The sequence below is a fragment of the Hipposideros armiger genome, unplaced genomic scaffold (genome assembly GCF_001890085.2).
Source record: "Hipposideros armiger isolate ML-2016 unplaced genomic scaffold, ASM189008v1 scaffold_371, whole genome shotgun sequence".
Classification (NCBI taxonomy): Eukaryota; Metazoa; Chordata; class Mammalia; order Chiroptera; family Hipposideridae; genus Hipposideros; species Hipposideros armiger.
In genome coordinates, this window is record NW_017731721.1 from 1,565,557 (window position 1) to 1,592,379 (window position 26,823).

At 35.1% G+C, this 26,823-nt stretch overlaps 1 protein-coding gene across 4 annotated transcripts in view; it reads left to right on the forward strand.

Annotated features, from left to right (window-relative positions):
- LARP4 (La ribonucleoprotein 4) overlaps positions 1–25,785 on the forward strand; it is a 64,918-nt gene extending 39,133 nt beyond the window's left edge. For 2 of the 4 annotated variants that reach the window (XM_019662276.1, XM_019662277.1), the window contains exons 9-16: positions 9,471–9,683; positions 10,170–10,273; positions 14,287–14,499; positions 15,159–15,207; positions 18,449–18,610; positions 21,590–21,714; positions 21,825–21,996; positions 23,332–25,785. In XM_019662276.1, the coding sequence (XP_019517821.1) occupies positions 9,471–9,683; positions 10,170–10,273; positions 14,287–14,499; positions 15,159–15,207; positions 18,449–18,610; positions 21,590–21,714; positions 21,825–21,996; positions 23,332–23,670 (1,377 nt within the window). In that variant the 3' untranslated portion in view covers positions 23,671–25,785. Of the gene's footprint in view, positions 1–9,470; positions 9,684–10,169; positions 10,274–10,813; positions 10,817–11,227; positions 11,295–14,286; positions 14,500–15,158; positions 15,208–18,448; positions 18,611–21,589; positions 21,715–21,824; positions 21,997–23,331 lie in introns of all 4 variants that reach the window. The other 2 variants (XM_019662279.1, XM_019662278.1) reach the window with 2 other exon arrangements.
- The last annotated feature ends 1,038 nt before the right edge of the window (positions 25,786–26,823 follow it).

The window sequence follows — 26,823 nt, forward strand, 5'->3', positions numbered from 1 at the left end:
CAAAACTTCAAACAGCATGAAGTTTTAGTTACATGCTGATTAACAACATGTAAGATAATTCCAGATCTCAAAATGAAGAGCAGGGATAATTTTTTAGTAACAAGGTGGAAAACATTTGCCGTACTTTGAACCTCATCTCAATTCACGGCATCATCACATTAGCATTCAACCATTTGGGAAACCTGGGAATTGTCATTGATGACACTTGCTCTCTGTCTTTACTTGTCTAATCTTTCCTCAGATCCCATGAAATCTGCCTTCAAAACTTCTTTTACTCATTATTACCATTGTTTAGGCTTGAAAAAATTAGAGTAGCCTTTTAGCTGTTAGGCTTCATAACTTTTAACCCCTTAATCTGTTCTCCACATCCCTACCAGAGCTACTATTTAAAGTAGAATCCTAAACATATACTTACTTTAACATGCTCCTCATTCTGGATGTAATATAATAATTATTATTTGTAAATGCATGCATTATTCTCACTAACTCTTATTGAGCTCTAACTGTATATCAGTTGCTGTTCTATGCACTTTATATGTATAGAGTCATTTAATTCTTAAAAGAAACTAATAAGGTAGGTACTTCTATTTTCTCTATTTTACTGTTAAGGAAAGTAAGGCATGAGAGTCACCTACCCAGTTTCACATAACTATTGTAGTAAGTGGAAGATCCAGGATGAGAGAAGCTTACATTTATTAAAGGTTATATGTCAGACAGTGTTCTAAGAACTCATATTTAAATCTCATTATAGCTGTGTGGTAGGTGGTGGTATTTCTATATTACATATGACACTATCTGCCAGTTGTCATTTTATTTCCTGTCCCTGTAATGCTCTTCCTATTATCTCCTTTCCCTGCTTGAGGCTATAAAAATACTCTCCTAGGTCTTTTAATAGCTTTAAGGATTTTATATGTTGGATTTAGGTCTTTGAAACATCTGGAATTAATTTAATGTAAAGTATGAGATAGGGATCTAATTTCATTTTTCCCCCTTATGTAGAAAGGTAGTTGTCTCAACACTTACTTGTTGAGTGGTCTTCCCTTCCACAAACTGTAATGTTGCATCTATCAGGTCTGGTTTGGGTTCTCTATTCTATCAACCTCTACTGAACCAACATCACTGTTTTAATTACCATAGTTTTATAACATCCTTATCTTTTTATGCAAGTTCTCCCTCATTTTTTAAGACTGTCTTGGTTATTCTTAGACCATTACTTTTCCATATGAATTTTAGAATGTCTAATACCAACAACCAAACAAAAACCATGTATTGGAACAAATGAATGGGATTGCATTTAATTTATTGCTTACATTGGGGGCAATTGACAGTTTTACCCTACATTATTCAATATTGTGGTAATGTTTTTATGATATATTTGTCTATTAATGCAGGTCTGTTGTGTTTTATAATTACTTCTTTAAAGTAATTTTTGTTGCTTTTCCCCCCTCCTTGGTATCTTAGTGTTACTGTATGCAACAACCTTGCCTAGCTCCTTTGTTATATCTGATGGTTTGTTGGGTCTTTCTATTATCTGCCTGAGAGATCATACCAGCTACAAATAATTACTATTTTGGTAATTCCTCATACTTCCCTTTTTTTTTTTTAAGATTTTATTGGGGAATTGGAGAGGGGGAACAGACAAGCTTTTTTGTTCTTCAGTCTAGTTGTAGAGGACATTGCTTCACTGGCCCATGTTGGTATTATCATTGCACTCTTCCTGGGTGAGGCAGATCGGTCGCTGGCCAGTAGACGGCCGCTCACAGCACCTCTTGGTAGCTCACGACGGCTGCCAGCCACTCACGGTAGCTTACCGCAGTCCACTGCAGCCTACGCTGTTGCTGGCGACTCTCGGCAGCCCAGCTCCGGGCCGAGCTGTTGTTCACCATCTTAGCTGTAGAGAGTGCGGTGTCACTGATTCTCATGTGGGATCCGAACATGGGCCCTGCTGCTCAGAGTTGGCGTCCCAAGCCAACACTTAACCAATGCGCCACTCGGCTGGCCCCTATACTTCCCATTTCTTATAGCTTATTGATTTTGCTGAGATTTCAGGTATAGTGGTAAAGCATGTGTAAATAGATACATAAGTATTTTTCCTTGCTGTTTTTGTTTATGGTTCTTTTGATTAGCTATCACATAGCAATGTCCTTGCTAGGGGATTTACAGATTTGCATTAATTTTTATATTATTTGTTAAAACCCAATGACCTAGCACCCAGCAAGACAGGTTCAGGAGCCAGAAATCCTATATTACAGATCTTGAGGCTGCCTTCAGCCTCAAGATCTTTGATCTTGGGAGTGTCAAGTTACCTCTAAGGTCTTGGTTTATTTCTTTGAAGTGTTTGTGCTTTTCATTTCTGAAGTTCTGTGAGGTAAAAGCAGTGATCTTGGAGGACAAAAAGATTAAGTGAATAATATTTGTTCACCTGTTTCTTCATGTGTTGCTAATTTCATTAAGAGGCAGTGCTTCATCCTGTTTCAGTTGGTTATTTATAACTAGGAATACTAAGTTTTAACTGGGTTTCATGTAGATGGTACATGTCATGTAGAATAAGTATTTCTCTGTATATTTACTATTTCAGAATTTTAAGTGTGGAAGTTATACCTGCACATGTTAAAGTCAAACAATACTAAATAAATAAATAATTAAATCTCTCTACCAGATTCCTTCAGTCCTTCTCCCCAGAGTTGATGAGAGAGCAGTTTTTTTCTGTGTCCATCTGGGAATTTTCTGTCTTTACCTAAATGGATATGTACATTAGACACTAATCTCCTTTCACTTAATAGAGCTTCAAGATTTTTTTTATTTACCATTATTCCAAGTATACATATAACATTGTTCATGTGCATGATTTAATTATTTGTTTCTCTCCATGTACATTGTTTCTTTGTTTACAAATAATAATATTACAGTGAACATCATTTTTAATGCTTTCATTAAGTTGTTTTTTGGGTTTTTTTTTTAAGATTTTATTGGGGAATTGGGGGAAGGGGAACAGACAAGTTGCTGTCGTTTTGTTCTTCAGTCTAGTTGTAGAGGACGTTGCTTCACTGGCGCAAATTGGCACCATCATTGCGCTCTTCCTGGGCGAGGCAGATCAGTCGCTGGCTTCTGGACAGCCGCTCACTGCGGCTGCTGGCCGCTCATGCTGGCTGCTGGCTACACGGTAGCCCATGGCAACCCACTGCCACAGAGCCTACGCCATCGCCAGTGACCCATGGCAGCCCAGCTCCAGGTTGAGCTGTTGTTCAGCATCTTAGCTGTGGAGGGCAGTGTCACTGGCCCTCACATGTGGGATCCGAACTGGGGCCCTCTGGCATCCCAAGCCAGTTCTTAACCATCGCGCCACTCGGCCGGCCCTGGGCACTCTGTTTTTTACTTGATGAGTCTGGCTTGCGGTTTATCAGTTTTGTTCATCTTTTCAAAGAACCAACTCTTGGTTTCAGTTTCCTTTTCTCTCTCTCTCTCTCACTCTCAGTCTCTGTTTCATCTCTTTTTCCTCTGATCTTTATTATTTCTTTCCTTCTACTCACTTTGGGCTTTTTGTTATTGTTCTTCTTTTTCTAGTTCCTTTAGGTGTAAGGTTTGGTTGTTTATTTGAGATTTTTATTTGTTGGGGTGGGCCTGTATTGCTATGAATTTCCTCCTTAGAACTGCTTTGGCTGTGTCCCATAGATTTGGAGTCATTGTGTTTTCATTTTCATTTCTCTCAAGGTTTCTTTCAATTTCCACCTTGATCTCATAGTTAACGCACTCATTGTTTAGAAGCATGTTATTTAGCATCCACGTGTTTGTGTGTTTTTCAGTTTTCTTCTTGTAATTGATTTCTAGTTTTATACCATTGTGATCAAAGGAGATGCTTGATATGATTTCAGTCTTCATAAATTTATTGAGACTTGTTTTGTGGCCTAACATGTGATCTAACATGTAAAAAGTTCTATGAGCACTTGAGAAAGATGTATATTCTGCTGTTGGGTGAAATGTCCTAAAAATATCAAGTCCATCTGACCTAATGTGTCCATTAAGGCCACTGTTTCCTTGTTGATTTTTTGTCTGGATGATCCACTGATGTCAGTGGGGTGTTTAAGTCACCTACTGCTATTATGTTGTTATCGATCTCTCCCTTTATGTCTGTCAAAATTCACTGTATGTATTTGTGTTCCTGTGTTGTGTGTGTAGATGTTTACAAGAGTTATATCCTTTTGTTGGATTGATCCCTTTATCATTACGAAATGCCCTTTGTCTTTTGTTATAGGCTTTGTTTTAAAGCCTGTTTTGTCTAATCTATGTTTTGCTACCCCAGCTTTTCTTTTTTCCTTTTGCATGAAATATTTTTTTCCGTCCCATTAATCTATGTGTTTTTCAATCTGTAGTGGATCTCTTGTTAGCATGTACAAGTCTTTTTTTTTTTAATCCATTCTACCACCCCGTGTCTTTTGATTGGAGTATTTTGTCTATTTATATTTAAAGTCGTTATTGATAGCTATGTAGTTATTGCCATTTTATTGTTTTTTAATTGTTTTTGTAGATCTTCGCTGTTTCTTATGCTCTTGCTTTCTGGTATGTTGATGACTTTCTAACAGTGTTATGTTTAGATTCCTTCTCTTTATTTCTTGTATATCTCTTACAGACTTTTGGTTTGTGGTTAACATGTGCTTCATATATACCAAGTTATGTTTATAGCAGTCTATTTTAAGTTGATGGTTGCTTAAGTTTGAACACATTCTAAAATCGCTACAATTTTAACTCATCCCCTCCACATTTATGTTTTTGTCATTATTTTTTACTTCTTTTGTGTGTGTATGTTTGTGTGTATCCCTTAATTTATTGTTGGAATTACACATGATCTTCCTACTTTTGTCCTTTGACCTTTGTACTACTAGCTTTATAAATGGTTGATCCACTGCTTTTACTGTTTGCCTTTGTCAGATTTTTTTCCTTGCCTGTTTTTTTTATTCATATTTTTAAATTTTTTCTACTTAAAGAAGTCCCTTTAACATTTCTTGTAAGACTGGTTTAGTGTTGATGAACTACTTTAACTTTTCGTTGTCTGGAATCAAGTTATTTTATAATTTCCTTGTGATTTCTTCTTAGACCCATTGGTTAAGAACCTGAGTTAATATCCATATATTTGTGAATTTTCCAGTTTTCCTTCTGTTACTGATTGCTAGTCTCGTTCCATTGTGGTCACTGAAGATACTTTGTGTGATTTCAGTCTTTTTAAATTTATTAAAAATCAAATAGTCTATCATGGGTAATGTTCTGTGTATTCTTGAAAGAAAAATGTATTCTAGTGTTTGAAGTAGTTCTTTTAGGTCAAATTGGTTTATAGTGTTGTTCAAGTTCTCTATTTCTTTATTGCTCTTTTGTCTCATTCATTATTGAAAGTGGGTTAATGAAGTCAGTTGTAGAACTATTTCTCCTTCCAATTCTATCATTGTTTTCTTTGTACATGTTGCTGTTCTGTTGGTAGGTGCTTATATGTTTACATTTGTTTTATCCCTTTGCTGGATTTAACTTTTTAGTAACATAAAATGTCTTTTGTCTCTTGTAACCTTTTTTGACTTAAAGTCTATTTTGCCTAATAATAATATAGCCATCTTAGCTGTATTTTGATTATTGTTTTCTTGCATTTTGTTACTTTCAATGTCTTTGAATCTAAAATGAGTCTCTTACAGATAGCATATTAGATGGACCCTGTACATTTTTAATTCATTCTGCCACTCTCTGCCTTTTAATAGGAAAGTTTAAGCCATTTACATTTAAAGTAATTGTTGATAAAGAAAGATACTTCTGCCATTTAGGTTTGGTTTTTTTTGTTTTGTTTTTTCTTTTTTAAATGGTTCTCTGGTGAGTTACAGTTAACATCTTACATTTATAACAACCTCAATTGAGTAGTGTACAAATATTCAATCCTATACTTCTTTGTCCTTCCCCCTTTATATTTGTATTGTCACAGATTCCATCTTTATACATTTGTGCCCATTGGCATCAATTTATATTGTTTTAATTTCCCTTTTAAATCAGGTGAGGAAAAGTTATATGCCAAAAGTACAATAATTTTCTTTTGTATTTACCTAAGTAGTTGTTTTTTCTTCTTTTGACTTTGAGTTACCATCTGGCATCTTTTAATTTCACCCTGAAGAACTCCCATTAGCATTTCTTGTATCAGGGTAGGTACACTGATTTTTTTTTTGATTTTTTTTTTAGCATTTTATTCATACATCATTTTCCTGATTACTCTTAGGTTTGTCCATAGTTTCCATTAGGTCATTGGGCACATTTAAGAGAGTTGATTTAACATCTTTGACCAGTAATTCCAGTGTGTGGGCTTCTTCAGTATGGTTTTTATCAAATTCTTTTTTTCCCCACAAATGGACCATAGTTTCCTGTTTCTTTGTATGTTTTTTAATATTTGTGTTGAGAACTGAACATTCTGAGTATTATAAAGTGTTAACTCAGGAAACCTGAATCTCCCATTGCGCAGATATTACTGATACTTTCACTTGTTGAGGGCTGTAGCTGTCTGTGACTTTTCTAAGCTGTTTTTGCAAAGTGTGTATTCCTTGTTGTTTGTGGTCACTGAAATTTATGTTCCGTTATCTCTGCCGTCAGCCAGTGACCTGACAAAGACCATAATTGTCTGGCTCCAAATAGGGCATTGATGGTGGTGAAGGTTTCTGTCCCTTTAAGTCTTCTGATAGATGTCACCAGAGGAATCTGCTGCTGCATTGAGGACCAAAATTGAGGCAAACATCAGCACTGATCCTTCAGGGATCCACCACACCAACCACAACACACCTCAGATTTTTCAAGGACAAAGTCCTCACTACCTGCCTTGCCACCAGCCAGCCACTCCTGGAATGTAGGCCGCTGAGGAATGGGAACAGTAGCTACTTTCTTTCTCACTTAGGAAAGATGAGCAGCCTTCCCTTTGTTAAGCACTCCCCTGGTTGTCATGAGTGTCCAAGCACTTTTTTCTCCTTAAGTATTGATTCAGTGGCAGTACCTACCCCTAGAGCCTAGCCTGTTATTTTTCCATTGTTTAACTTTTTGTTTATGTATGCGAATACAATCATGAGCCACTTAACGGGGATAAAAACAAAGAACCAGTCAGAAACAAAGAATGCAATAACTGAAATGAAGAATGCATTTGATGGAATCTCATTAGTTTTGATTTACATTTCCTTAATGATTAGTGATGTTGAGCATCTTTTCTTGTGCTTGTTGGCCATTCGTATATCCTCTTTGGAGAAATGTCTATTTAAGTCCTTTGCCCATCTTTGAATTGGCTAGTTATATTCTTCAGTGTAGTTTAACATAATCCTCTGTCCCCCGTATTTCATGCAAATTGGTAGCTAGGTGTAGAGGCTTGAAAAGAATTGAATTTAATTTCAGAGCCGTGGGAAGAGAGAACAAAAGCATATAAAATATGTCTTTGTGTCTCTCTTTTATGCTAGCTGCTACTGATCATTGAGTAGATCTATTAATTCGTTAAGGGTTACAAAGTGGTACTATTTCTATGCTATCTTTCTTCCACTTATTAGTTGAATACTTCTACAAAGAGAAGCTTGCCCTCATTTTCATTACCCTGATGTACAGCTCATAGATGAAATGCATGATAAATTGGTTCTAGCTTTTAACAGTTTTCAAAAACAATGTGTTGATTCCTTAGCAACTTTCAAAATGACCGTTCAGATGTTGGGTGTTTTGTTGTTGTTGTTGTTGTTGTTTGTATTTAAACATAATTTGGTGTGTTTATTATCCCTGTTTATTGATGGAGTGTGGCCTTTTCGAGTTAACTCATGTGTCCTTTTGTCATGGCTCTAATAATTTTCAGTCGTTTGCTTGCTCTCTAGTGTGATAAGATGGTCCATCCAGGCTTTTTGTACGCTTTATGTCAAAAGCCTGGGGTCAGCCACCTCTCCAAAGCCCCCATGATACTTTTATGGGAAAATGATCCTTTGTAGTCCATTGACTAGGCACAAGGGGTGCTTGTGATGACTGGTTTGGTCATTGTTTCTAAGCCTTTTTATTGGACAGAGCTATGAAATAGGTGTTTCGCTTTGTTTTTTAAAGACAAACTATGTCATGAATTTACATTGTGCTTCCAGTTTAAATTCAGGCGATAATGGTTTTTGCTTCTTCAGTTTTCACATTTGTGTTGCCTTTCTCCCATGTGAAAACTCTCAGATCTCGGTGACCCCAATATAATTACTGATTTGATGTATCCCATAATCACATACAAAAGTATCAGAATAACAATACCAATAGCAATATAATTTTGTAAATAAATTAAGAAATTTTTCATACTTTGCCTTGTGGTTTATTCCTAAGGAACATTCATAACAGTTGATTTTATCATGGTTCAAATTCACTTAGAATTTCTCTGTTATATTATTAATTGGATGCACATTTAGGTTCATTTTCCTTTTAACTTCTACAAAGTAGTTTTTAAAAATTTTATATTCAATATGATTTAAAAGTAAAATATCTAAAACAGTATATTAAATATGTATTCACACATATATGTGTGTGCATGCAAGTATATTCATATCCCCATCTCACTTAGCTAAAGAATAATATATAATACAAACTCTTCTTCTTGCCTCGCCTCTTTTTTAAAAATATTCTGTATATTGTGGAAATCACTCCATAATAGTATTTAGAGCAGTTCCTCAGTTGTTTTTACATCTGTGTGTTACTCAGCTGTGTGCATATACTATGGTGTATATTCAACCATTAATGGACTGTTGGGAGTGGGGGGTGTTGGGGAGCTCTCCCCCCCCCCCAATTACAATTAGTGTCAGTAAGTAGCTCTGTGCATCCTTTAAAAAAAGAAAAATTTGGTCAGTATATCTTTTGGTAAGATTTCTAGAACTGGGATTGATGAGAATATGGTAAATGCATTTGTATTTTGGAAGATACTGCTAAATTTTTTTGCTTGCCTATCAGTATAGTATATCAGGATGCCTGTTTTGGCAGTCTTATCAACAGAACATGTTGTCATTTTTTGGGACTTTTGCCAATCTTATAAATGAGAAATTTTAATTCATTTGAAACTGTATTTCTCTTATGAGCAAGGTGTAGCATCTTTTCATATGTTTAAGAGCCATTTGCCTTTTGTATTCTGTGAACTCTGTGCATTTCTCTAACTCATTTTCATATAGGATTGTTGGGCTTTTTAATGTCTTTTTAGAATTTATTAGGAATATTAGCCCCCTTGTCTGTGATAAGTTGCAGTTAGTTTTACTGTTTTGATTTTTGTGGTTTTAGTTTGTTTTTAGTGATATTTGCCATGCAAAAGTTTCTTTAATCAAAGCTATCCTTTCCTTTTCTTTTGCTCTACTGATTCTATAATAGGCAGAAATAATGTAGTCATGTAAAATATGTTAAAAATTTAAATTAAATGTATTTTTAAAAATACATACACTTAGTATTTCGTTATTATAATGTATTCCTCTTGCTTCTAGGCAAGGATAAAAGCCATCAATACATTTTTTGCTAAGAATGGTTATCGATTAATGGACTCTAGTATGTATAGTCAGCCCATTCAAACTCAAGCACAGTATGCCTCACCAGTCTTTATGCAGCCTGTATATAATCCTCATCAACAGTACTCAGTCTATAGTATTGTGCCTCAGTCTTGGTCTCCAAATCCTGCACCTTACTTTGAAACACCACTGGTAAGTGAGATTCTTTTAAATAATAAACATTTTCACTCAAGCTGAAATGTGAAGAAGTCAGAGTAGGAGGAGTTCATTTTTTTTTTAACGTGTTGATATTGGTTACATGCTTTTAATTAGTGATAAGCAAATGTATGCATATGACTAAGCCTTGAGCTACTGGTTCCTGTAATTTATTGCTTAGATTTTGCTGAGTGAATTAAAGTTAGAGACTGGATAAATCCTTAATGATTTTAATTGCTTTTAGTTTTGTGAAACTTTTTCAGAGAAAAGTGTCCTTTATCAAGTAAGAACTAGTGATTTCTTGTTCTGTAAATCAAGTGATACTTGAAGTAAGCATTGCCAAAGTGTGAATAAGTAACAAATTATTTTTGGCTTGTAAAAGAAATTGTTGCTAGGTTAAGTGATCAGAAATTTCTTATGACCTTAACACCAGATTTTTGCCTTTACCATTAATCGTTTTTAAACATTAAAATTTTCTTTTAGGCTCCTTTTCCCAATGGTAGTTTTGTGAATGGCTTTAATTCACCAGGATCTTATAAAACAAATGTTGCTGCTGTGAATATGGGTCGACCATTCCAAAAAAGTCGGTAAGATAAAAATCATGGCTGGAATTCATTGTAAACAATTCCCAATAGAGTTACTGTATGCATAGGAATGCTTATTTACAGACTCATTAAAAAGGGTTGTTTCTTCTTTTTTTTTTTACAAATAGTATGTGAATGATTTAATCTAGATTTCATAAACACACTTTGACATTAGAGTTGATAATGGGTATAAAAAGGACTGAGATTATATACAATACATATATATTTTTTTAATGAAGCGGATAGGAAAAATATTTCATGATAGTAACATAAAAATCTGGTGTCTAAATGCCATTTAGTGTGTTAAATAGTTAGCATTTTGGAGAATGAGTTTTTTGAGGATAGAAATGTCAACTGAATTGAGTGATAAATGCTGGGAATATAAATTATTTATGACTTTTAAGAATTGAATTTTTGAAATGATTTCCATAAACTATAATGTAAAAACAGACAATAGCTAACAATTGTTGGGCATTTAATATTTAAAGCTCTGTTTTATAGGTTTTACATGTTTATCACAGTTAATTTTCATAACCCTGTAAGATAGTTACTATATCTATTTTAAAATGAAAAAATAAGACATTCAAGGTTAAATATCATATCTACAGGCACGTAGCTAGTCCCTCGCAGAGCCAATGTTTGAGCCCATGCAGTTTGACTCCAAAGCCTACACTTAAAACATGATGTTCTGAACAAACTATTGAGAACTCTGGAAACTTTTGCTGTCATGTAAAATATCGATATGTCTCTTAAGTATTATTCTGTACATAAACAACTGATAATTACAATAATTTGGTATAGATTATGGCTTTTGACAGAGTATGAGTAACCAAAGAAAAAAGGGCTTGCATAATGGTTTAGATTTATTTAATAGTTTCACATTTGTTATTTTTTGTTTGCTTATTTTGTGAGCCTTCTGGGTTTTATTTTTGGTTTTATAAAATTATTTCTCTTCAGTGACTTTTCTCTTGCCGGATCTTGTTCTTCCAGTTGATTCTTTTTGGCAAGGAGACCACATAATAGGGTATGTTTTTCTAAGATGACTTATAGGAACTTAATTCTTTTTGTAAGGTTTTTCTAAAACATGCCTCACTGGAGAAAGAAGCCTTACAGTATTAAAAAATATTCTTCTCAGTGGATTCTGGAAGCATTTATATGTACTATCCTCTAATAGTCACAATTTTTGTACTCAACTTTAACTGACACAATTGGTTAAAACATTTAAAGATCATTTTTAAGTGTTAGGAAAATTTTACTACAGATAAAATTTTTATGCTTTATGAAGTTTCAAATGAGATCTCTTTATATTGTAAGAATTAAAGGTTTTTTATAAAGAAAAGATTATGTGTGCTCTTATCAATGACTCTTAGTTTGGTAATACACTAACAATTTACTGCAAGATTCAAGTATTGTGGGGAGAAAAAAGTACAGTGAGCCTTAATTACACACGGGGTCCTCTAACTCAATTCTGATGTTCAAAAAGATTATTTCATTAGAGACAAGGATGTTTAAATCTGGAAAGACCAGATTGTTACCATATAGTTTTAACTCATTTTATAGATGAAGAAAGTGAAAGTTGAATAGGACAAATATCTTGCTAGGGTTATATTGCTGGTTATTAACAGACCTGACATTTAGAACATTTCTTCTACCATAGCTGGTAAAGTTTCTTAAAAAAAATAATTCAGCGCAAATAACAATTTAGTTTTCCTTGTTTGGAGATACAGATTTCTCATGATTAGAAATAGTAGCTCTATAAAAATAAGTATCTATTGATTTCACATTTCTTTAAAGGGGTGAAATTTGCTTAAACAGTTAAGTAGAATAAACATCTTTGTTATGAGGTAGAGTAAAAGCAATTTTTAACTAATAACTAAAAATACTGATGTTTGCAGGTGCTTGACTTAAAAATACAGTGTGTTCATGGTGTTCCTTTATTGTCACTTGTCTTTGCTGTGCTTTCTTGGTGAAGGGGGTGAGATTACAATAAGAAAGCCAAGAATGACAGTCAAGTCATTCTGGCTTTTATGGAGGTGCACATATGGTTTTGAAGATACAGGACGGGTTTATTATAATTTTTCTTGTTATTCAAAACCATGTGTATACTATTCTTTTTCATGTTTAATCAATATAGGTTTTTAATTTTTAGTTACAGAAATAGTACGTGAATACTTTCTTATAAAAATACAAATGTTACAGATGAAACTAAAAAGCTTATTGACCCCCAACCCAAATCCATGTTGCCTCCTTAAGAAGTGATCACTGCCAGACCTTTCTTTTTACTTATCAGGGAGCAAGTTTGACAGTTTATTATACTAACCTTTGACAGTTTATTATATTAACCTTCTAACAATTTAACCTTATAACAGCCCAGTGATGATCACTAGACCTACTTGGAGAGAATAGGACTAACTTTCAGAAGTCTGGGCATTTTTCTACCTTTCATACTTTATCTTTCTGTCACTTTACTTCTTCCTTTCTATCTTTTATCACTTATTTCTTTCTTTTGCCCAGACTGAGATTGTAAGTCCCTCTCAGTGAAGGGTAAGATTATGAGATCTGAGGGCTGTTTAAACCTAACAACTTGTCCATTAGGTATATTGAAATACAATGAGAAAATTTAGGTGAAAATTCCTGAATAGATCATGTAAACAGCATATCTACTTAATGAGTTCATTTTTCAGTTGTAATGGATAATATAAATATTTTGAAAATTACTTTGTGTTAGTTGATGTACTGTAATTTTCATTGTTATGAAAAATTTTATTTTGTGACAAAGTAATTAACTGGAGAAGTGTCATATTAAATAAACTCCGCTCAACTTTGTATCCTGAGTTTTATCTTCAAGTTTTAATAATAGTAACCTAAGTTTTTATCTTCTGTAAAGAGTAAATTAGGATAGCTGGAGATGCTGTTGGAATTAATGTTTAATTGTTGGGCTTATAATTATAAGGTTTTAAATCCGTATTTAGAGAACCAGGAATTGACAATGTGTTATTAATATTATGAATTTGTAATGATGAAAATAGACTGTAAAAGTGGACTGTATAAACGGCAAACAAGGGGCCAAATATAAATCTCATACTTCCTTGTTTACTCTGCTGTAGAGCCAAGAGCCTCAGTTGCCTGGACTTACTTGAGATGTTTTCACTGTTGATTAAACTGCATCCTCCTTTACCCTACCCTGGCTTCATCTGCTTACAAATTGTTAGAGTTGGATGCTTATACACATCATCCAAGATAAAAGCTACTTTTGTTAGAAGTAGTTATTTTTCTTTTTACCAGATTCCATGCCTTAATTCATGAAGTCATGGCAGACTATTAGTTGCATTGTATTTTCCTAGTATTTTTGTCCCACATATGGATCTTTGAACAACAAATTTTATTTGGCAAGGGATGCTCCATTTCTCACTCTTTTTTTCATTGTCACTGCCTCAAAGAGCCTTTTTAGACGTTTCTTTTTCTAATTTCCCCCTATGAGAATTTCACACTAGAGATTATAGTATATCTATTCATGTAATGTATGTATATCTGTGCTTTATACATGAAATGAGTAAGAATAAGATTCCCCTCTCCCCCAAAGAACCAATTTTTACTCTGTTTGGGGGTGATGTTGCCCAATTGAGAAAGCATGGCATGGAATTGTTAGTAAGTTTAAAGCCTGACTGATTCAGATGTGTCAAGTCTGCAGTTCGTGGGAAAGAAAATAGCTAAAATCCTAGTTATATTCTGAATATTGATGTAGAAGTAGTTTTATCTTGAAGAACTTTGGATCTTCCCCCAAATCACTCCAAATAACTTTTTAATGTAAAAATTCTTTGCCTTTTAAAAATAATATATCTGGGATACAAAAGGGTTTACCTGACAATTTTATGTTTAATTTAGTTAATGGAAAATCATGATATGACGGAGCAATTTTTAACTTGACCTATTAAGAGTTTTATACCATTAAGAGGAAAGATTTCTTGCCTGTCTTGATTTATCCTTTTATGTATATAATCTTATATTTCTTATAGTGTGAAGCCTCATTTTAGGTCATCAGGTGGTTCAGAACACTCAACAGAGGTCTCTGTGTCATTGGGGGATGGACCATTAAACAGATCTGGTTCAAGGAACTTACCAACTGAACGGCATAACCCTGCAGTAACAGTGCATCAGGAGCAGAGCTACCTGCCAAAGGAGACTCCCACTTTGCAGATTGAACAGAATGGGGACTATGGTAGGGGCAGGTAAGGAAATACGATAATAAATAGAGAAATAAGATATATGAAAATTCTTTGATCATAATGTGAATATTTGAAAGCCACAATCTAATGTGGTTTTTTTAGACTTAATTATTGGTGTATGCTAAATCAATACAGTGTTACCTAATATAGGTTAATAGTTTTTCATAATTAAGTAATTTAAGAGGGTCCATATAGATATAGCTGTAAGTCAGAGGTTTATGAAAGTTATTCTGAAGTTCTTTGTAGTTCACTGAGGAAAGAATGGCTTAGAGAGATAAAATCCCATTTGCATTATAGTTTTAATTTCTTACAACTTCTAAACTATGGGATTGGGGTTATGTGTTGCCTACCCTGCCTAAACAAAACAAAAAACTGAACCCTAATATGCTTCTGGTGTGGAGAGAACACTTCTAATGAAAATGTGCCCAACTTACATGGTGGTGATAGTGATGGTGATGGTGGTGGTGGTAATTGAAGTTTTTGGTAGATTATCTCAGGATCCCTTCAAAAGAATATATATTTATTTTTTTAACAATAATGGAGATTTAGAAAGTGTAGATACTTAAGATAGAAATTCACCCATCTTTGATAGAATGTATAAATTTGAAGAAACTTATGAGTTGTCCCTCCCACCACCCCCTTTTGTTTGTCGTTGTTAAAAGGAGAACTCTTTTCAGAGGTCGAAGACGACGAGAAGAGGACAGAATCCCAGTAAGTAGTTTTCACCTTTGATTACTTTTGCTCAATTTTTTTTTTCTTTTGTAATTTACTATGGCATTGACTTGTAGGTTTTTGTTTTATTGATTATAGTATTCAGCAAAGGTAGATAGAGCCTGTGCTTGACCTTGAAATATATACCACTACCATACCCACCCACCCACCCTTAAAGTACACATATAGTTAGGGATTTGACCTATGTTGCTCACTTTTAAAAAAAATTACATGAATACCTAATATATTTGGTTTAAAAATAAAAAATATGAACACTTTAACTCTTTACTAATGAACATTTAAGACTCAGTGGATAGAGCATGCGCTCTTAACAACAAGACTGCTGGTTGGACTCCTGCATGGGATGGTGGCTATGCCCACCTGCATCTAAGACATTTTGATCTTACAAACAGTGCAGCAATAACCTTGTACAACCACCATTACCTATGTGTGCAATAATTTCTGAAGGAGAATCTCTAGAAGTTGGATTTCTGTGTCATAATTCAATAAGCCAAATAGCATTCTGTAGGAGCTGTGCCAATTTTTCACTCCAACAGATAATAAACAGAAGTTTCTGTTTATCCATAGCCTTACAGAGTATGTGAGTTTTCACGCATCTGATAGGGCATATCATTCACTTGTAAAGCTCAGTTGAATGGTGTTGGAAACTGGTATACTATTTATTAATTGTTATTTCGGGGCAATTTTTATGTACGATTTTTATTACATCCACTAATCTTATTAAAACAGCTTAAGAAAATTTTTTTTTTGTGGTTCTAGACATATTCTTATTTGAATTTTAACTTACCTAGCTTCAAATTGTTCATATTTTGATTTTTTTGTGGTTTGTTCATGGTGACTGTTTACCATTTCTTAACTGAGACCAAAGGGAGTTGAGAATAAAAATGGTGTAGAAAGATATGGAGATCTCAAGAAAACTGCCTAGAATGTACAGACATATCATAAATGTGTAATATAATGCTTATTTTACTTGTATAAGTAGTGAATTATATACATATATAAGTAATATACATGTAGTTTACTAGCTGGTATACATATAATATACATATCAGTATATATATGTCACATAAGTAGTGAAAACATACATTTTCAAAGAAGTTAAATGTATTGCATTATAATAAAGAATAGTCTTAGGTCAAACTATGAACCCTTTAAAACAGTGTTATTTTTTCATTTATAGCTTTCTATACTATGGGCAGCCATGAAACTTTAGGCAACAACTTTTTAAGGATACCATTTTAGCAGTCCACGTCAGTCCTCAAGTGGTTCTGAACAATTGAGGAGAGGAGAGATTAGGTTTGAAGTCTGCTTAATACATTGAAAATGTCTGGATTGAAGACTGAAGTTTGAGATGAAGAAAAAGGAGACAGGCATGCTTTCCAGTAGGAAGGGCAGGGATGGGAGTGCTCTTGTTCAGGAGCGAGAGCTTAGCTAGAGATGAGTCGTTGGATTTGTTGGATGGCCAAATGACTCAGTTGGTTAAGAGTTGGCTTAAGAGCACAAGCTCTGAGCAACAGAGCCGCCGGTTTGATTCCCACATGGGCCAGTGACGCTGCGCCTGAGCTGAGCTGCCAACAGGTGGCAGAATGGCTCAGCTGGTGAGAGCACGTGCTCCTAACAACAAGATTGCCTGTTTGATGGTGGGCTACGCCTGCCTGCAACTAAGACTGAACTCGGCACCTTGAGCTAAGCTGCCACCCGGATGGCTCAGTGGATAGAGCATGCGCTCTTAACAACAAGACTGCTGGTTGGACTCCCGCATGGGATGTTGGCTACGCCCACCTGCAACTAAGACTGAACTCGGCACCTTGAGCTGAGCTGCTGCCTGGATGGCTCAGTGGATAGAGCGTGTGCTCTTAACAACAAAGCTACTGGTTCAACTCCCTCATTCGGGATGGTGGCTACGCCCACCTGCAACTAAGATTGTAACACAGCACCTTGAGCTTCGAGGCCAGAGCTGCTGACGGGCAGCCAGATGGCGACTGACGCCCCCCACAACAAAGATTGAAGAACAACAACTTGGCTGTTCCCCTACCCCAATTTCCCAACACTGTTTCCCTCCCCTAATTCCCAAATTAAAAAAAAAATTTGGATTTGTAAGCTTACACATAGTAATTGAAGTCATAAGAGTAGATGAAGACATGGCAGGAGAATCTCCATAAGAGAGTGAATGATTTTTTTTAAGAAGGCCAAGAATGGAACCTTGGGGGACATAGTAGCTTTGGACTGTAAAACGAGATTATTCATTAATGTTTTTGAAGTATCCAAGCAAAATCTGAGTGAAGTTGGCTGATAGGCAAATGTATGTCTAGGTTTCAGGTGAGGATCTGGGCTGAAAATATTTAAAGTGTACAACTCAATGATTTTTGGTAGATTTTCAGAGTTGTGCAGTCAAAAAGCCACCAAAAAGTGAAAAAGATTGTTTTAAGGATTGTTCGCATATACATAGTAGTTGAAGTCATGGATAATGAATATCACACATGGAGAGTATGGAAAGTGAGAGGTAGTAACCCTATAGAAACCACAAACTATCAAAAGAAGTGGGCAGGGAGAGAAGAGCACATGATTGTCAGACTTGAGAATCAAGAGAAAAAAGGGTATCACAGAAGCTAAGGGAGAAATGACCTCCCAAAGGGAAGAATGTGTTCCATGCCAAATGCTATAGTGAATTCAGGGGGGGAAAAGAATCTGTCAGCTTTTGCATTGTGGAAGGCATTGGTGACTTGTCAGAACAATTTTAGTGAAGTGATGAGTACAGAAGTAAAGAAATAGAAGAGGAGGCATAACAAGTGAGAGGTTTGTCAGGATATATTGGGTGGTAGGTGAAAGGGAAAGATGAGATTTTCAAGGAAAGATATTGTTCTCTCCTGAGACTATATGGAAGGAGAAAAGATGATGGCACAATTCCTTGAGGTAGGGCTTTTTTTTGTTATGAAAGAAGGTATAGTAAATTTAGAAAGCAACTAATGAAGATTGATTAGAAGGCTTAGGAGTGTGGCAAAGTTTGCAAAAGGAACAGGAGAGGGAGCTGACTAAAGATAAAGATAAGTAAGATTGTTAAAGACTCATCTTGGCTGAGATGAGAAGCCAAGAATTTACAGGGGAACAATTCTGTGCAGTAGGGTAGGGTTTGTTTTTTGAAGCTTTCAGCTTCTGTGGTATAGGATTAGAGAATGAATGAGATAGGCATGTGACCTGTTTTATGATTTGTGTCTTTTAGAGACCCCATCCTTCAGCAGCTGAAGCTAAGGCTCCAACACCAAAGTTTGACTTATTAGCCTCAAATTTTCCTCCTTTACCTGGGAGTTCATCAAGAACACCAGGTGAACTTGTTTTGGAGAGTAGGATGTCTGATGTTGTTAAAGGTGTCTACAAAGAAAAGGTAAACACTAAAACATCCAGTCTTTTACCTTATGGAACAGTATTAACCTATGTTTTCAGAGTTATTATTAAATTTTTATTTGCACTTAATAAGTATTTCTAACAGTTTTTTTCATGAGGTTTTTCAGCATGCTTTGAGTGTTATAAAAAGATTTATGATAAAGCTACACAAGGTTAATAAAATGTTTCTTCTCTTCTGTATGTCTTTGTATCACTCAGTTTGGTAGAACTGATTAATGCAAGCTGAATGGAAAGTCATTTCCACTTAAGTGCCTATAATTAACCAATACTGTAAATGAATTCTAGGCTAGTTTGGTAAACTCAATCTTATTTTAATAGTATTTGTACACAGTATTTCAAGGCTTATAATGAAAATAGTAGTCTCCTACAACCACTTTCAACCCTAGCTTTTTCTCCTGACATCTATCCCTGTATTTCTAATTAACGCAGTTATACTACTGTTCCTTGACTTTTCAGTTCTATATGTTGCCTTTACATTCTAGAAGCTAAGGATTTAGCTCTCTTAAACCAAGATACTTTGCTCATCCTCACAGTAGATTGTACTTCATATTAGGATGCCATCAATTATAAGATGCCCCATTATTTTAGTATCACTAAAAAAGTGAAAAGCATTCCCAGTTATACTGTGACATGCCCTCATTTGTAAGTCTCATCCCAGTATTACATATTTTCTTCATAACCTAGCCTCATAGTATATAGTTAGTATTTCTCCTTTCTTACACTCAGTGGCCTGCTGCACCCCTGTATTCCTGGGACTTCGCCATCATCGTGGGAATTTTCCTTATTCTCCTTTATTGGAGTTCCTCTTTTTCTTACTCTTGTTTTATTTTCCCATATTGATGGGTCACGTCTTCTCAAGCTTCCTGAATAAAAAGCTTTTAGTATTTTAGATGTTAATTTCTAGGGCTCTTTTCTTGTTTTTCTTGTTTTAATTGTGGTAAAATACACATGACATAAAATTTACCATCTTAACCATTGTGAAGTGTGTATACTTCAGTAGTGTTAAATACATGCACATTGTTGTGCAGCCAATCTCCAGAACTCTTTTCATCTTACAAAACTAAAATGCTCTACCCATTAAACAGCAACTTCATTCCCCTTTCCCTCAGCCCTGGCTACCACAGTTCTACTTTGTTCTATGAATTTGATTATTCTAGGTACTTCATATAACTGGAATCATAGAGTATGTTGATCTTTTTGTGACTGGCTTGTTTCACTTAGCATATTGCTTTCAAGATTCATCCATTGTTGTAGCATGTTTAGTTCTTCATTCCTTTCATCGTGCAATAATATTCCATTGTACGTATATATAGTAGGTTCCCCCCTTACATGCAATTTCGCTTTCCATGGTTTCATTTACCCACGATAGTCACACTCCAAAAATATTAATTAAAAATTCCACAAATAGTTCATAAGTTTTACATTGCATGCCATTCTGAGTAGCATGCCTGGGATGTGAATCATCCCTTTGTCCAGTGTATCCACACTGTATGTGCTACCCAGTCGTAAGTCACTCTCGGTTATCAGATTAACTATCACAGTATCACAGTGCTTGTGTTCAAGTATCCCTTATTTTACTTAATGCCCTAAAGTGCAAGAGTAGTGATGCTGGCAATTCAGATATGCCCAAGAGAAACTGTAAACTGCTTCCTTTAAGTGAAGCAGTAAGTACAGTACAATAAGATATTTTGAGAGACAGACCACCACATCCACAAAACTTTTATTACAGTATATTGTTATAACTGTTAAATTTTATTATTAATCTCTTACTGGGCCAAATTTATAAATTAAAAAATCATATACAGGGCCAGCCGAGTGGCTTGTTGGTTAAGTGCTGGCCTGGGACGCCAGCTCTGAGCAGCAGGGCCCTGGTTTGGAATCCACATGAGAGCCAGTGATGCTGCGCCCTCTACAGCTAAGATGGTGAACAACAGCTCGACCTGGAGCTGGGCTGCCAAGAGTTGCTGGCAACAGCATAGGCTGCAGTAAGCTACGGTGAGTGGCTGGCAGGCGGTGTGAGCTGTCAAAAGAGCCGCCATGAGCGACCGTCCAGTGGCCAGCGACCAATCTGCCTCACCCAGGAAGAGCGCAATGATAATACCAACATGGGCCAGTGAAGCGATGTCCTCCACAACTAGACTGAAGAACAAAAGGACAGCAACTTGTCTGTTCCCCTCCCCCAATTCCCCAATAAAAAAACAACAAAAAAAATCATATACATACAAATACATTTAAATTTAAAAATCTTATATGGGGTTCAGTACTATCTAGGGTTTCAGGCATCCACTGGGGGTCTTGGAACATATCTCCTGTGGGTAAGGGGGAACCACTGTTCCACATTTTATTTATCCATTCACCAGGCTGTCATGAATAATGCTACTCTGAATTTTTGTGCATAGATTTTTGTGCAAACATGTTTTCTCTTGGTTGTGTACCCAGGAGTGGAATTTGTTAGGTCATATGGTTACTACATTTAACTTTTTGAGGAATTGCCAGACTGTTTTCCAAAGTGGCTGTACCATTTTACATTGCCACTCTCAATGTATGAGAGCTCCAGTAGCATCACTAACATTTGTTATTGTCTGTCTTATTGATTATAGCTGTCCTAGTGAGTGTGAAGTGATGTCACATGGTGGTTTCGATTTGCATTTCCCTGGTGATTAATGATGTTGAGCATCTTTAATATATGCTTGTTGGCCCTTTGTATATCTTATTTGGAGAGGTATCTATATAAAAGCAATTTAAAAAAACTTTAAATTTTTCAATTACAGTTGACATTCAATATTATATTAGTTTTAGGTGTACAGCATAGTGGTTAAACATTTATATAACTTAACAAAGTGATCCCCCTGATAAGTCTAGTACCCACCCGACACCATACATTCTTATTACAATATTATTGACTGTGTTCTTTATCCTGTACTTCAAGTGTAATTTTGAAATATGTTTTTACTTTAAGGATAATGAAGAGTTGAGAGTTAGTTGTCCAGTGCCTGCAGAGGATGAACAGACAGACCGCACCTCTGCCCAACAACTCAGTATGAATACTACTCCTCCATGTACAGCTGAGCCTCCTGCATTAAGGTACAGGTTTCAGTATATTACCTCATTATGATTACTTTTTCTTCTGATCATTTGCTCACCTGTTTCTGTTTGCTATATTAAGTCTGATGTCAAGCTCTTTTTTTCCTTAGCACAACTCAGCAAGAAAAGGATTTACTAGAGGATTCCACCGTTCAGAAGGATGTTCTCAACCAGACGACTGTATCAGTTTCTTCTCCCCCAAGCACTGCAAAGCCATCAAGGACGAATACTGCTTCCCCCTGTAATAGTAACATAAATGCAGCTGTAACTGTGGCCCTGCAGGTAACTTGATGAATTTAGTTTTATGTAAGGAAAAAATAATAGGGTAAATAATGAGAAATTATGCTTTTCCCGTAACTCTTTGCTAGAGCAGTGTCACTTGGAAATAGCCCAAATTTGGGCTGTCTGAAGCTAAAGTTTAAAGTCACTGTGAAGAAATGGAATTTTTAGCCATGTTGAGGGAGGGAAGAAGTTACTATTCATTCTGTTTCTTTTGATTGCTTTTTCTCTGATCATATTATGGTTAAGTGAAGCTTTTTTATGTTGTATATATCATTTTTGGGTTAGTGTGAAGATGCCTTGAGCCTCTTGAAATTTTTTTTGTATAATGCTTAAATCTGTGGAACCCACGAAGGACCACTCATTTTTATTCACTTTCCAGAATAATTTTTATAATTAGGAAAATACAGAAAAGCGGGGGGCGGGGGACCCACAAAATTTACCTATAATCTTTTTATTCATTGATATAATAGTAGCATTTTGGTACAGCTCTTTATTTTTCTAGGTTAAGAACATTTTATCTTGTCATTTAATAATAATAATAATAATAATAGGATAACAGCTATCAATTATTGAATGCCTACTGTATGCTAGGACCACTACTAAAGACCTTTTACATACTTAATCCCATTCTTACAGCACTCCTATTGTCCTCCTTTTTCAGATGAGGTAGTTAAGACTTTTAATTAGTCTTCTATTATATGATTGGTTTCCAACTGCTCTGCTGAGATTCTTGTGGAATCTTTCTCAGGGTTCTTTGTAGCCAGGGAAGAGAGAATGAAGCCATTTTATTTCATCATATGGATGGACCATAATTAATGTAATCTGTCCTTCCTTGTTAGACATTTAGGTTTCCAGTTTTTTTCATCACTATAAATAATGTGACATGAACATCCTTCAAATAAATTCCTCAAGTGAAAATATTGTTTTATACATAAATTACTAAGGTTTTTATAATTTTTCAACAAATGTATGTTTTTAAAAGATTGTAGGGGCAGCCAGTTAGCTCAGTTGGTTAGAGCGCAGTGCTCATAACACCAAGGTTGCCAGTTCGATCCCCACATGGGCCACTGAGTTGCACCCTCCCCAGCTAGATTGAAACAACTACTCGACTTGGAGCTGATGGGTCCTGGAAAAACACAGTGTTCCCCAATAAAAAAAAAAAAGAAAAAAAGATGGTACTGATACACTTTAATAGTATTGTATATGAGAGTGCCTATTGCCCTTTCCTTTAGAGGATACCTTACTGTTTCTTGTGGTTAATACTGTCCTTTTTGTATTTTAGTACTTAGAGAATGTGTGCCATAAATCTTTTTGTTTCTGATCTTCACTTGAAAGGAACCCCGAAAGCTAAGTTATGCTGAAGTGTGCCAGAAGCCCCCTAAAGAGCCATCTCCAGTTCCTGTGCAGCCACTACGAGAACTTCGCTCCAATGTAGTGTCTCCCACCAAAAATGAAGAGAATGGAGCTCCTGAGAAGTCCATTGAGAAACCACATGAGAAGCCAGAAGCAAGGGCTAGTAAGGATTATTCTGGCTTCCGAGGCAATACCATTCCTAGGGGAACAGCTGGAAAAATCAGGGAACAGAGACGCCAGTTTGGCCATAGGGCTATACCTCAGGGAGTGACTCGACGTAACGGCAAAGAGCAATATGTGCCACCCAGATCACCAAAGTAAAAAAACAAACAACAACAAAAAAACTATTCAAAAACTTCTCTCTCTTCCCATTAAACTTGAGCCGCTGTGGCAGTACCGAACTGTTTTGGAGGGGAGCGGGTAGCCAGGAAGGAAACAGGAGAAAGTCTGTCTTTAAATCATTATGGATTTTGGAGTTGTGAGCAGTAGAATCCCAAAATTCATCTCTAAAGTGATTTTAAAATGCTGGAGGAGTCCAATCAGTATAAATATATATATATGTATACATATATAAAAATATAATTTTTCTATTTTTGTTTTTGATTTTAATTTGCAGAGATCTTCTGCCTGGAATCAATTTTGAGGGTTCAGATTTAGCTTGGGGGAAAAACATATTACACATCCTTCAGTATAAGAGATGAGGGAGTGAGAGAAAATATTTTTTGAAGAAGCATTTCTGTAAAATTAGAAATTTTTTTAATCTATTTAAAGTTTGGCTTGGAAAATGCCATCTCTGCCTATATGGCCTTGTGTTGCAAAGCAGATCAGTGGCTGGGATGCCTGTTGTGTGAGTGTGTGCACGAGTGATCGGAGCCAAATCTGTTGTCATGTTAGTAAATGATTTGAAAATTGAATGTACTACGTACTTGAGTAGATTTTTTTTCCAGTTTGAAATGTAGTCTCTTTTTGACCTTACTGATATTTCATTCAACATGAAGCTGTTAAAACCCTGATTGTACTTGGAGATGACTACCAATCAGTTTGATACTCAAGGAAAGAATGGGGGTTATTAAAAAATTGAAAATCTGTCTTAGATCTGAGTGGATAGGTCAAATGAACTTTAGAGGTGTAAACTGCTCTGTGATTTTTTTCCCCCCTAAAATAGGAAACAACTTTTTTGGTTACTTCATTTGTTAGTCTCTGTTCTTTGACTACCAACCCCCAAAAGCAAAATAACCAAACACCTATGTAATTGTATGTTTCTAACTGCCTTGACCAGTCAAATCTCATAACTGTTCTAAATTTCTGAATTAAACAGTTAAGTATTTTACTCTTCCGTTCAAGTATTTAGAACTTCAGATCCCAGAATGGTAGGGCAGACTGACCCTACAGTAATTTATTTGTGTTAGTATTAAAGATGAAACATTAATTGACTCTCTTAAAGTGTTGAATAGTGTAGAAGTAAAAAGAATTTTTTAAAGGCTTAATTTGGGGGCAGCTTTTTCTATTTACAGTGTATTTATCGCCTGCCTTCCTTCCCTTTCTCAAAAAATAAAAAAATAAAAAATAAAAAAATACAGTTTGGAATTCACAGAAACAGAACCAGCAAGATTTTTGAGTTAAGGTGAGAAAGGAAAGATAGTGGAAGAAAATTAATACATAATTTCTCAGTGAATAAAGTTATAGCTCTCATATTAAATAAGCAAGTTTACATGCTGGTATTTAGAAAATGGCTAAAATGTTAAAAACCATGTTACATTAATCTGTTTTAAGTCATACCATTTTCAGAGTTCTGTGTAAAGTGGGGTTTGTTTTCTTTTTAGGGATAGTTTGTAATAGTAATAACTGTCCCTTATATTAAGTGAATTACATATGTACAAATTGAAACTGTAATTTGTGAACACTGGAAAGCACCATTGTGACATAGAGTAAACATCTTAGTAATATATTAAAATGAATGTAAATGGAAGTTAAAATTACATTACTGTGAAACTCATCTTCCAACTCTTCAGTTAAGCTTTGGAGATTTGTATTAGTAGGTAACTGTTCAAAGCTTTGAAAACACTGCACATTTCTGTACAAGCCAGAATTACCATTTCTTTGTAACTTATTCAGCTTGGCAATTGCTTTTGATTTGGTGGATTCATAACGTGGTGTAATATATTTAAGTAGTTTGGAACTATTCATTTCTACACACTATTTTTTTAAATCATCTACTAGACGAAACATACAATTAAACTGCCTGTGCTAAAAATTTGGGGGAAGTTTAGGTTCTTTTATGAAAAAGTATTAATAATCATTGACTACATCTATGATAAAAGTGCTTATTTTGGTTTACTTAGATAATGCTGCAGTTGGTGGAAATGATAAACATTTAAAGTGTTAACACTCTGTGAATGCATTGGATTTAAGAGAATAAACATTTTATAAAAATCACTTGGCAAGGATTATAAACTTAATTATTGCACTTGAAACAAAGCTTTTTTTTTTTTACAACGTGTCACAGAAGTGGGCTTGTATAACTTGTATGCTTGTGTGACTTACCCAACTTCTAAAAACTAAATATTCTAATTGAAAACAAGAAAAGAGTCTTCTTTTTGAAGAAAGCAAGTTCGTTCTTACTTTTTCCCAAAATGTTATTGAAAGTAGAAATTTAAAGACATGACCTTTTGAAGTTTCTTATAAAATATATTGTTTTAATTTAATTTGCATCATGATAGCTAATAGCTCCCATTTTGATGGGATGTATAGGGAAGAATGAATGTGTGCGTGTGTGTGTGTGTGTGTACATAAAATATATATATTCACAGTATGTATTTAGCATTTATTTTATTACAGCAGATTTAAGGTTTGTATCTAAATGATGCCTGTGAGTTGTGTGAAACTGTTGGCTTTTTTCTCCAGCATTACTCTGTAAATGATAAGGGTTGGGCATTCATTATACATTATAGTTCAGCTATTTATTTGGTTTTTTAGAAGGAAGAATTTATATGTCAAATTTTTCTCTTCATCTTTTTGACTTAACACTTCTTCGGTTGTTGACGACTAAAAGTAGATGCAAATGATACTGATTGTATGGTACATTGATCTTCTGCCATAGTTCTTACTGCATGAAGAGAACGAGAGTCACAGAATTTCACCACCTTGCACTTCATGGAGGTGTATAGAGAGATTACAAAACCTATCTCCATTTTCTATCCTGATTATTAAGGTTTTCGTGATATCTAGGGCCTGTCTCTAATCTGAATGACTTCATTTTTGCAAATGTAGACACTGGCATTGAAAAGAGTGATCCGTCTAAATTTTTTTCAACTGGATTTTGTGAGAAGATAAAATCTTTCTGTGATAGGGGTTATTGTTGTGGTCATCTTATGTGCTTAATTTGCATGTGATCAGATGACATGCAGTTTTTAATTTATTTTTGGTTCCTAAAATTAAGGTAGCTTGAATATTGTTTCACATTCCTTTTTTTTT